The sequence below is a fragment of the Haliaeetus leucocephalus genome, unplaced genomic scaffold, assembly GCF_000737465.1.
Source record: "Haliaeetus leucocephalus isolate CR32 unplaced genomic scaffold, Haliaeetus_leucocephalus-4.0 Scaffold120, whole genome shotgun sequence".
In the NCBI taxonomy this organism is placed as follows: Eukaryota; Metazoa; Chordata; class Aves; order Accipitriformes; family Accipitridae; genus Haliaeetus; species Haliaeetus leucocephalus.
Window position 1 is genome coordinate 2796858 of NW_010972556.1, and position 12392 is coordinate 2809249.

Here is a 12392-nt window from a genome sequence, read left to right on the forward strand (position 1 = left end):
CCTACTGCTGCTGCTGCTGACGTACATAAATGAGCTTGCCTCATCCTTTATTATAAAGACATTATAATTGTGTTCTGATTATATTACAATATTTAACAGCCTGGTCCTATAGAAGAGATAGTCAGGACAACCAGAGTTATATCCTTGTTTAGGACAAAGGGTAGGTGTGAAGTGGTATGATGAAGGTCAAGGCAGACTTTTAAGTGGATATTGGCTAAGCAGGCACAAAAAAACAGGGAATCTGTTTAGCTCATTTAATCACTGACAGAGCTGATGACAAGGTCCGAGTTGCCCACATTATCTAGAAAAAGGAGCTGAACAAAACAACCTGACAACTTTCAAGGAAGCCTGCCAGTGTCATGAGTCTCCCCCATTACCCAGCTATCTCACCACATTCTTTTTCCCCAATGCTCGTGACCCAGGTGCTAGCTGGTGTCCTGCTTGCTCTTCTGCTTTCCAATAGAAAGAGGCAGTTCTACTCCCAGGCTTGTGCTTCTGGCTCTTGCCACATTTTACAAGCCTACATCTTGATTAAACTTTAGTCCAAGGTATTCTGAAGCACTACAACATTCTTGAGCGGGAGCAGGGGGAAATGCTGTCTACTTTAATGTCTTATGTTTGCCAGTAATAGGATTAAATGGCTGTAATCAGAAAAAGATTGACTGTTGTAAGAAGGGCCATTTTGGGTTGGAGCAAAAGTCTCCAACATTAGCTATTTCTGCCTCTTTTCGGTGAGAGAAAAGAACAGGGCAAGTATGGAGTGATTCTTCCCTTGATATATCCTCCCAGCTTCTGGCAACTTGTCACTTAGCAATTTCCTGAGTCAGAGGCTGCATCCGTACAATTGTGTTTGATCTCCCTCAATGGAGCTTTCTTTAAATTTGTCTAATTTTTTTAAAAAACTATTTATAGTTCTGGCATCTGTAACATACTGTGACAATTAGTTTCCACAACTTATTTATGTGCTGTCTGGAAAAAAAAAAGAAAAAAAGTCTTATTTTCTTTGTTTGCTGTTTTTCAGTTTGCAGTTTCACTGGGCTCCTTCTAATTATTCCATATTGAAAAAATACAGAATAATCATTCCTTATTTATCTCCAAGTCATTCACAATTTAAAAACCTTTATCATACTTTCACCAGACCCTTTTTCAGGTCGAAGGGTCCTGCTGTATTTGTGGAAGATGTTCTGGATATCAACACTACTCTTCTTTTTAAATTTTGCTAATTTCTTTTGAAATGAAGTGACCAGAATGGCATCAAGTTTTCAAGACAGGGTGCATTGTGGATTTTTGCAGAAGCATTGTTCCTTATTCCATTCCTAATAATTCTCTGCATTGTACTTACATTTCTGCATGTGTCTCTAAGCAGTTAGCTGTTGCTTTCACAGAACTATCCATGATGACTCCAGGATATTTCTCTGTCTGACCACACTAACTGTATTGCCACAGCCATACATTGTTAGGATTGTGCATTATTTTGCATTTCCTCCCTTGAAATTTCATCTCTCCCTTTGTCATCTGAATGGGCTTGTTTGCTTGAGTCCTCATTCAGTGGAAAATCAATACATTTCTCCTAATTGCCGTATAGCCAAAATTCCTGATGTCTATCTACAGGAAACATACAGTATGCAAGACTTGCAGGCAGTATGCACATTTTGCATAAGTTTTATATAGATTATTTCTAGATATTAGGTCAGCCTAGTCAAACTGGCAGCCTCTTGGACCACATCCAAGGTACTGACTGGCTCTGTTCAGCCCATTGCCTTTTCAGAAAAGCCCAGGGAACAGCTGTCCAGAGACTGGGCACTCAGTTACACATAGAGAGAGAGAGAGAGAGTAGGCCTTTTTGAGGCATTTCATTGCTCCTATCCTAGACATTAATTTTAGGATGTGATGAATCATTCTCAGAAGGTCTGTCTTTGTCTGGAAGCCTGGGTGACTCATTTAAACTATATATTTATCTTTTAGCCTGCTTAAGTTGTATAAACTGGGTATTAGCCTCAGATTCCCCAAAACCAGCACTATGAGGAAAGGGAGGACCTGGAGGTGTATCTTCTTGTGACACCTCCTTACTGCCTGGTACTGGAGACCAGCAAGAAGGATGCTTACAAAAGTGCCAATATTGTACAATCCTGTGGCTAGAAAGTATATGCGTAAAATATTTATAGATCCCCTAATTAGCTATGGTACAATGTCACGGAGGCAAAAAGGGAATATCTACAATACCATACAGAAACAAAAGTGACATCTGCAGTAAGATGGTGGCATGACATGGTAACACTCATAATAAAGCTTTGAAACATAAGTTCATGTAGGAAGAAAATCCTGTCCCTTTGTATACAGTTCTAGTGTTTCTGTGCTTCCTTAGAAGAAGTAGGCACTAGAGACTGATGGGCTTCCATACCTCACCATAGGCTATTACTCTTTCCAGCCCACTCCTCCCCTGGGTCAGCACCATGGCACTCTTGGAAAGGAAACACAAGCAATGCTGTTTACCTGATAACAGCCGTTCCTGAGCCACAGTCGAACCTGAATTCCACGTAACCAGCCACCATGTTAATGGAGAGGAAGTCCTTGCTGTCTGTGTCGTAACTGTACAAAAGGACACCAGTCTCTAAATCTGGACGAAATGTCATCTCAAACTCCATGAAGGAAAGGTAATTCTGTGGTTCCAAGGGCCAGGGTGTGCTAGCAAATGACCTTAAGGACTCGTTGAACTGAGGTATGGCCAAGGTGAGTGCTGGAAATCCAGAATACACAAGCAGGTCACTTGAGGCTCAAAGGTAAGGGATTGACTCCTTCCAACCAGTCTCAGTTCCCTTTGTCAGTTACTTAAAGCTAACATTAAGAAAAACAACCTAAAAATTTCCTCTTCCACATTAAAAATATTTTTTTGTCCTAGCCAACACTGCTTCCCTCCTTAATCTCTTCCTTTTCCAGGGATGCATTTGTTTTCTAAAGCTTTGTGCTCCCTTTCTTTAGTGATTCACCACATTTTTTCGAAATAGCAAGCGTGCACACAATGGGTGGTAGCATGAAAATTTCTGTAGCACAGAAAATTATGCTGTAAGTATTTGTCTACTTGTTTGTATCTGTGTTATTTCAGCAGGAAATTGATATTGGGTCCTTTACATTTCAGAATATACAACTGACACTGGGTTTAGGAGAAAAGTGGGGATTTTTTTAGAGTTAATGTGCAGCTGTGGAGTGGTACATTATTTTAACCTCTGAAAAGTAAGTTTGAGATGCTTAATTATAGTTAGTTTAAATAAGCACAGTGATTCAAGAATCACTGATTATGTAGGAGCTAGATGGAGCCCCCAAGTGGATGGTGGGGGAGGGTTTCACTACGTGATTTTAAAAAGATAAAATAACAAGAACTCTCTCCTGTTAGTGTAATAGCGTAAGACCTCCTTGGATGTCACTGTGTGGAAAACACATCGAACACTAAATAACACATACAAAGAAATATAAGCAGCCCAGCACCCTCTCACCTTCTTCGCAATGATGACCTTTAAATCCAAGAGGGCAAAGGCAAATGTATGAATCTGCTTTGCTTGCAGTACAGGTACCACTGTTGATGCAGGATGCCTCGTCACAGATGCCGCTGCTACACTCACCTAAACACAGAGCCAGAACATTGATTTATCAGAGAAGTTTGTCAAAGATTTATTTGGCCAATACAATTTGCTCTCCTGCCTAAATTCTTCCCCAGTTTGTCAAATGGTGTGCAATTTAAACAAGGTAACTTGATTTCTAGCACTTTTTTTTTAGTAGCAGACCAGCAAGAGACCTTAAAAAATAGCAAAAATTAGCACTTACTAACAAACCATGACAGTGGCAGCTTTCAATCATTCCCTGGATTACTTTTCTTCTGCTCTTGTTCCTATCTTTATTTTCTCATGAAATAGAAATCTGTCTAGATTGTTTACAAGCACTGTTACTTGTTTAATTTCAATTACCTTAACTGCTTCTTTGTTCACTGTAAATTCATGCCATGGTAAGCATGGAAGATGTTAATCATCATCAACTAATCTTATTAACTAAAACGAGGTTGTCAGCCCTGTTGTCTGCACTAAAAGGGATTAATATCATTAGCATATGGGCTTTTTAAGAAACATTTCTACTATGCTGGCACATCAACTGAAGGAACAAGGAGATTATTTCTTCTTGCTGGAATTAAGCTGAAACTGTTGTAGAACAAATAATTTAGTCATTTACTTCTTAAAACTGATATCTATAAAGTTAGATTATGCAATGGTCAAATGTACATCTGATGGAAGTTTTTGTTGATTTTGTTTACTTTCTCCTTTATTTTAGTTTCTGTTTATATAATTCTCCCCTCGTTACTAGTAATGAACACATCTTACACATTAAGAAAGCCCAGATAAGACATTTGTGGTGTACAAGAGTAAACACGTCATTTGGAGGGGCAAAGTGTTTATGACAAACTAAGAATTGCACATTTATTTTGAGGCACATTGAAATATTACCTCTGAGGTGACAGAGATGTTGTGAGGCAGCTCTGACAAGAAACGTTGGAGAACAGTTTGTTATCTGAGATGGCTGAGAGAAGTCTTGCAAAACTACTGCAAGAAGGGGATGTGCCCTTTTTGTTTTGTTAAGCCCTCTGATTGTAAAAACTGTTTCAGACCAGGACTCTACAAATCTTCAATAAGGTACTGGCGCTAGTACGGCACCAGCTTTGCAGTTTGATTTCCCATCCCACAGCCAGAAAGAAAAGCACAGAGAAGTATGCAGATGTAAACGGCTGATGTGCTAGTTCTTCCTGATCACTCTACTGTCCACAGCAGTAAATAACCTTTTCTCACCAACACAGGACAGAGGTAGTAATAACTCTCAGGTCATCTGGAACAAATCCCTGCTAGACCAGACTTGTCTCATAGTGCACATCTACAAATCTCCTGCCAAACCCGTTTTGTATTGTAGAGAAGGAAGGTCTGAGTATAGCAGTCATAACACAGGGCTCCAGGGCTAACCTAAGGAGCATAAGCAAAATATACAAGTCCCTTGGAAGAGAACAAATTTTCCTGCTATGTGGAAGGGGACAACTACCCCTTCAAACAGCTGCCCCCATGCCCAGCCGTGGGAGCAGGGGTGCTTGCAGTGCTCATCGAACCATTTTTTTCCTTTCCGGGCTGCATTGTAATGGCCACAGTGAACCGGAGCAGGACGGATATCTAGTCTCTGAGATCCCTCACCTATTCATCAGTTATCATGACAGTGACAGAAATGAGTAGCACTAGCTCTATTCTTTAGACTACGAAGCAGAGCCAAGGCATGGGTAAACAAGGATCTAGATGCATCAAGTTTGAGACACAAACAGAAAACTAAGACAACACTCATCTTTACTGCATCTGCTGCACTGTTAGTCAATGCTGGCAGTATGTTCAAACTGATCAATGTTGAAGTCTTTGAGAAACAGAAAAGGACAAGGAAAATAACAATAATGGGGCAAGTCATAGGCTCACTGGTTTGAGGGACAGCTTGAACTGGAGCAGTCTTGGTATTTACGGACAGGCTGCTCTCACAATGTCTCAGTGACTTGTCACAGGCTTTGGGCCAGCACAGGTGACTACACCAAAAAGGCAAACCACAGGTCTGATGGCTGCATCTGCTTGGCTGCAGTGGCAGATGAGGAAGGAGGGAAGCTGCAGCGGGAGTACAGGGTCCTGCCATGCCTGCTGCAAGCCACAAGCACTGCCTCCCCCATCCGCCCCTTAGCTCACGGTCCGGTGGGACTTCTGCTGCAGCCAGCAGAGATGGCACAGGGGCAGGATGGACCTCACTCCTCCCCACCTTCAATTCTGCGGTCCATGTACCACAGCACCCCTGGTTTATACACTGTGCCAATAGAAAAGAAACAAAAGACTGGCTAGCAAAAACTATCCCTAAACTCTGGTAAAATTCACTTGCAATTTATTTATTTTAAGCTTCACTTATATGGCATATTGTTTGCAAGTCTCTCCTGGTACAGTTTCATATAAATGTGTGCAGGCACGTAAGGACAGTAAGTCTCTATCATTCAGTTTCGAGTCACACATGGCAGAACCCAGCATTTATTTTCATTGATGTTGATTGTTAATGCAGTAGTATCTGGAGCATTCATGGATGGGAATGAAGCCAGCTGCAACCCAAAAAGCAATGGAGATCAGGGCTTAGAGAACTTCAGCAGGGCTTTCATCTATCTATCTAAATCCCATAGATTCTCACTCTATCATGAAATTACTCTCTGCTTCCAAAATCTTAGTCTTTCCAGCACCTGTTTCTTGGCCCCCTGTTCTCCCCCTGTATTGCAGAGAAGTTTGGTCATGGTATCTAGAGAATATAGAGCAATTGTTAGGAAGTTTCTCATTAATCGCTTCCTTCTTGGGATGCCAAGTGCACAGCTATAGAAAAGAAGAAAGATGACTTTGTGGCTAAAGCATGGCGTGGAGAGTTCAGTGATATGAGATCTATTTCCTGCCTTTATCACTAGCTTTCTGACTTGGGGTTACTGTTAAACTGTTTAGACTAGGACCTCATTAAAGCAAGGATTTTGTTGCCCTGTCATTTTTTCAAGTCCCCATTATATGGATGAAATAGAGATGAATAAAAAAGACAGAACTGGTTAATTAACTTCCCTACTTTTCCATCTTTTAATCTGTGAAGGGGAGATAATGCTATAATACCATTTCATAAAGCTGTTGAAAACATTTATTCCATGGTATTTTTAAAACATACTGTGACTCTGGAAATGAAAACAATAGATGGTCGACAGGAAAGCCTATTTTCCTCAGCACTAATGGAATTTAATGGGGAAAAGCCCTCTGTAATGGCCACAGCACTGCTGTGGGTCTGAAAGATCCCTGTGTTGCTTTGGTCAAGTGCATTGATGCCTTCAGGCAGAACACATTTTGTTGGGTCCATGCTGTTTTAAATACAAACACAGCGTACATACTATTGATTTCTGATGACATGACTGTGTCAGTCAGAAGCATGAAGAGGCATCCTGAGAGATGCTGGCAGAAATACTGGTGCAGACATAATTATATTGGCAACACTGAGTTTCCTGCTTGCCTATAAGAACTGGTTTTACTATTTATTGTGCAGGATAACTGTGTCCACAAGGGGTTTTGATATACTAAACAGTGATGTTTACTTGCACAGCGTGATAAACCCTGCTACTACAGACCCAAGAAAAGCAATGTGCAAAGGCATAGAGAAATACCACGCCAAAAATAGAGATCGCACCTTCCATCCCTCAAACCCGGACCATTGCTCAATTTTTTTTCAAAAGGCAAAAACATAACCCCTGGTTTATCACTGATTAATGATCCCATACCATTACACTTACCGACATCAGCACCACTGAGAGCTTTCCCTAATGGCCAGGGTCTCATATCAATTATCTTTCCATTGATGCTGAGCGACTGAACGCAGCCCTGAAATCCACGGTTGATGCCTGTGGCTCTGATCAGCCAGTACACGCTGGGGGCACCGCCAACATAGAAGGGAGTCCGAAATGTAATTTTACTATATTGGCCCTAAAGGGAAAACAGAGTATGATGTGATGTAGAACAGACGTAACACAGGATAATTAATTAAGCCATACTGGGTATAATAAAATTTTTTCTCCACAAAGAATTATGTCAGGGGATATGTAGCTTGCTCATTGGTAATTCCTTTCCATGAGTCATTCCTCCAATCAGCCTACCATTTTAAATGTTACTTTTTGCACCCACATCCATCATGATAACATGAACTACTAACAGTACAATAAAAACCTTAAAAATCATGATGTTCTGAGGAAGGATTGTCATCTATCTTTTGTTGCAATTTCTTCCTTTACTTTTGCCAAAATTTTTTGTCTTCTAAACTCGAAGCACTGGGGGACACAGAACAATGTGATACTGCCTTTTGGACAGCAAGTGCTTAGTGTTGAATAAAAATAAAATGACAAAAAACAACAGTAAAAAAAAGACAAGGCAAAAGCCGATAAAATTACAGCTTCAGCAGGGTTCTGCTCACTTTGCCAGCACTAAGTTTACTCCCCATCTTTGGTTTTTTGAGGCATTAACCTGCCTATAGAAATGTACACATACAAGTTTACTAACGCTGTTATAGTGCACAGGAAGGAACAACAAAAAAAACCCAACCCCAACCCAGAACTTTCTGGACAATTGAATCAAATTCCATGCTATTTCGGGCAATGGAGTCATAATTTGTTCCATAAATTGATCAGAATATATGTCTTTTGCCTCCTACTCACAGGTTTCTTCAAAACCTCACTGCCCTTTAGAAAAAAACACTTAAAATTCCCATATTTATTCAAGGCCAGTTTTTACCGATGTGTCCTTCTGACAGCACTGACCTTTAGCCTAAAAGCTTTCTGGATTTTTACCCCTGCCCTGCCTCCATAACAATAAATTATATCCCCATAGCCTATATTTTGCCAAGCTAAATAAACCAAGGTTATTGCAGTCTAGGGGTGTTCGCTGCACAGTGCACTGCAGAAACTCATTAAATGGATCTCAATTTCAGCAGGGAAAAATAATTCAGGTGGAGCCTGTGGCTAAAGAGAGTTCAGATGTCCATGGGGCTTCATGGTGGGTATATGTCAGGACATACAGCTCTCTGGCTTGCCTCCAACCACTTGCTATCACCCGTCGCCTTTGATGCTCCTGCCCCCTTGATCTGTCAAGCTCCACTTCTCTTTTGCTCTCTAGATGGTTCAAGTCAAAATGAATGAGGTCAGAAAACACTACCACTCTGCTGACACTAATTCAGGTCATTCTAGCTAGGAAGGGCTGAGAAGGACTCACTAGAGCAAAGATACTATGGGACCAGCAGGTTCTGGTGGAGAGCAGCACCCGGAGCAATTAACTTTATTTCTGCTGTAGCTGCAGCTAGAAAAATGTGTGCCCACTGTCAAACTCTTCTTGTAATAGACTTTGTGAACCATAATCCTCCTACTAGCTCCTTGTTGCACCTTTTCTTCTTCGACTTCATCTTTCTTGGCTATGGGTGGTCATAGCCCTGCATAGACAGATGCCATCTTAACAAAGTGCTGTACAATGGCATTAGTCTCTACTGGACGTATCTCTCCTGATTTCCTGATTCACATTTGTCCTTTGCGTGGCCTCATAGCAACATGTGACAGACATTGAAATCCTTCCGTCTGTCATTTCCAGCTGATGAGAACTCAATGTGCAGCATTTTTTTTCCCTTCAGTGCCTGCACATGAAAGTGTAAAGTAATAAGATGTCTGAAGATGGTTTTTTTCAGGGCTAGGGATGGCACGCTAATAGTGGCTATCAAAGGGAAGAGGAAAGACATCTGAAAAAATGAGTAACTGTCTTTTTTTTCATTGCCTTAATTTCATTTCTGTTTTCTGGCTTGGCAACAGATGAGCAAGTCAAGACATCTTCCTCTATTACATTTTATACTGGCGGCCTCATATGAAGTTGTTGGTGTTAACGCAAGTCAGGGCAGAATATGTCTCCATTACTGTGCTTAAATCTATGCCCATGGTATACACGTAATTATGCTTCTGTATACAAAACTTGTGTGGCTATATGCATATTATACATGAATATATACACATATATACATATGTATCTAATTCTTCCGACTGAGGAAGCAGAGCAGCTCTCTGAGGCTTGAAAAAGAAAGTAGTCAGGGACAGCAGCTGTAAAGCCTGGCAAACCTTTAATAGCAGCCTGTATCTGACACTAGCGAAGTGTAGCAGAAGGGTGGCAAAGCAAGCATGGAGGACAACAGGGAAACTGTGATGGGATTCAGCAGCGGGATATTTATCTCTGTAATTTCAACTACATATGTAGAAGAGTAATCTATACCCTGATCCTGGTTCACTAAATGCCCCAACACTGATAAATAAAAATGTACCTTTAAAATCTGATTGGACTTACGCTGGCTAAAAAAAGTGTCATCAGAATCTTGAGAGAACCCAAGGTTGAGATGCAGGTGCAAGGATTACCTACCTGAGATTTTCCTGTCACTGGAGCATCGCTGTCCATCCTAAGCCAGCCATTCATCCCGTCTCTGAACAACGTGACACTGTGCCAGTTCCCCAGCTTGATTTTGTTTTCACTCGTTATGACTGCAACTCCAGTGCCACAGTTGAACCTGGAAGCATGAGACACAGAGGGCAAGGTGACAATCTTACATTAACCAAATAATTGAAAGTTGTTTTTAAACTCCAAATATTCCCTTTGCTCCTGGGAACCTCTATGTTTCACATTGAGTATTAGCAGACCGCAGGAAAATTAGACCGCAGGTCTACATATGATCTGTACTAAGTTTCAAACCTCATTATCTTTCTCCCATGGAGAAGATTTTGCATTCTCTGGCTGTACCAAGTGCATTGCAAAGTTGGCCAACAGCTGAAACTGTTTCAGGATAGAGGGAGTCACAATCTGAGTTCCTGCTATCACAGTAATTTCTCTGGAGAATTTTTCTAGCTCCCTGGTGAGAGGCAGTGCTACATGAGTAACTGTGATTCTACATGAAACTCAGTGCTATTGACAAGGAGACCTCTAGGAGAGTCTCTGTGGAGCTGAAGGTGCACAAAACGTGCCATTTTCTCTGACAGCCGTTCAGTATGGGTGAACGGAAACACAACTATGGCACATCACCCACTTTGTTATTCCCCACTTTCAAAGGATTTATCCTCCCAAGATCCTTGAGATACTCTTTCACATGCTTCATATCTATGGGACTGCAAGAACCCCCCCTCCACTTCATTTAAAAAACCTGCAGCTCCCATCTAAAGAAGGGATATAAGATGAAGTTCCAGGCCCCATGCTGGCATGAAAGCCTTTATTTTGCTACATTATCTGCAGGTCCTTTTGCTGTGAAGCAAAAACATTGACTATGCACAGCTTGATATAGCATAAGCTTAGCAAATGCAGTGGCTCACTGGCATTTCTGATAACATAGCAATGAACCCCAGACTAATGCCTTGAAGAAAACTGATCATTTTGCCTTTACACCAAGGTCTGATTAAAAAGAGTTCAAGAGGGCCCATGTCCACCCACCAAAGAAGGATGAGAGAAAAAAATATTGAAGAACTGTTAAATGAAGTAATACTGTCCATTGCGTGCACTGTGTGGGGCAGAAGTCAAAGACATGACAGATATTCATCATATATAGCAGTCCCAGGAGACAGCAATAGGCCCTTCTCTTTACATCAGATTTAGGGTGGACATTTTACCTGAACTGGATGCTACGTTGGATGATTGCCAGTGACATAAAATCACCACGACCATGCTCATTTTCTCCACAGTATAGCAGCAAACCATCTTCTGATTCAGCCTGCAATCATTGCATCAACATGAAAAATCAAAGTCTAAGCCTCACAGTAACAGTTAAATGCAAGCAGTACTGGGGAACTTTTCTCCAGAAAAGGGACAGCATCTTTCAGGTGGAGTTTTTAACTTGCTGTTGTGGTTTAACCAGGACACTTGCAGAATCAGAAATTTGTTGATCAATTTTTAATCCTGCATTTGAAGAACCTAGAAAAGCATTGCCTTAATGCTTAAATGGTTTAAGAACATCTCTTCTACTTACTGTATGATATTATCAGACCTAAAAACAAGCCTGAAATGATTAGACTGTCAGACATGTCCCATATGAGACCTCTGAGCACAAAGTCTAGTAAGGATGTCCTAGCAAGCCTGTTAAGTGTAGACACATCAGATTTACTGCACATGAATACACACACCCTGCTTCACATGTTCAGTGAGCCTGACACTTTTCAAGCTGAACAACCTGTGCAGGCAGAATTTCTCCGTATGTGCATAGCAGCTGACACAGTGGCTTTTCGCAGCCATCCTGCATTTTAAGATGACAAATTGCCAGAAGAGTGTTAGATCACCATGTGAGGCAACAGACTGCTGCTGCTTTAGTGACAGTCTCATACCTAGGCTGTGAGGCTGGCAAGTCTGCCTTACGTGGGAGCAGGGGTGCATCTGAGAGCTCGGCCACCCTCTCTACAGGCAGCCCAACCAGTTCTGTTCATCATATACAGACAGCATTAAGACAAGTCACTGTGGAGTGTACCCCATCACTTCAGACCTGTAGTTTAAGTAGTCCAGTCTCTTGCATGTATTAGTAGCTGGTGTCCCAAAATTCAGAGGTGGAAAATAATTCCTACTTAAATGCTGCAGGGTAGGAAAGGAACTCTGGATATAGGGGCAATATTTTGCTCAGTACAACAAAATCACAGTTTCTTATATGCAAAGATAAGATCACAGTTTCTTACATGCGAAGATACTGCATACCACTTCCAAACTGTAATTCACAAAAATTCCAGGTGTACTTCAGCCTGTAGCTTATTCACATGGTTATAACCTTGCCAACGTACATTGCTG

At 41.3% G+C, this 12392-nt stretch overlaps 1 protein-coding gene across 1 annotated transcript in view; it reads right to left on the minus strand.

Annotated features, from left to right (window-relative positions):
• EGFLAM (EGF-like, fibronectin type III and laminin G domains) overlaps positions 1-12392 on the minus strand; it is a 57809-nt gene that overhangs the window by 17698 nt on the left and 27719 nt on the right. The window contains exons 11-15 of the mRNA XM_010585834.1: positions 11234-11334; positions 10002-10146; positions 7355-7544; positions 3492-3617; positions 2494-2737 (exon numbers count right to left, since the gene is read on the minus strand). Of these exons, the coding sequence (XP_010584136.1) occupies positions 2494-2737; positions 3492-3617; positions 7355-7544; positions 10002-10146; positions 11234-11334 (806 nt within the window). The remainder of the gene's footprint in view (positions 1-2493; positions 2738-3491; positions 3618-7354; positions 7545-10001; positions 10147-11233; positions 11335-12392) is intronic.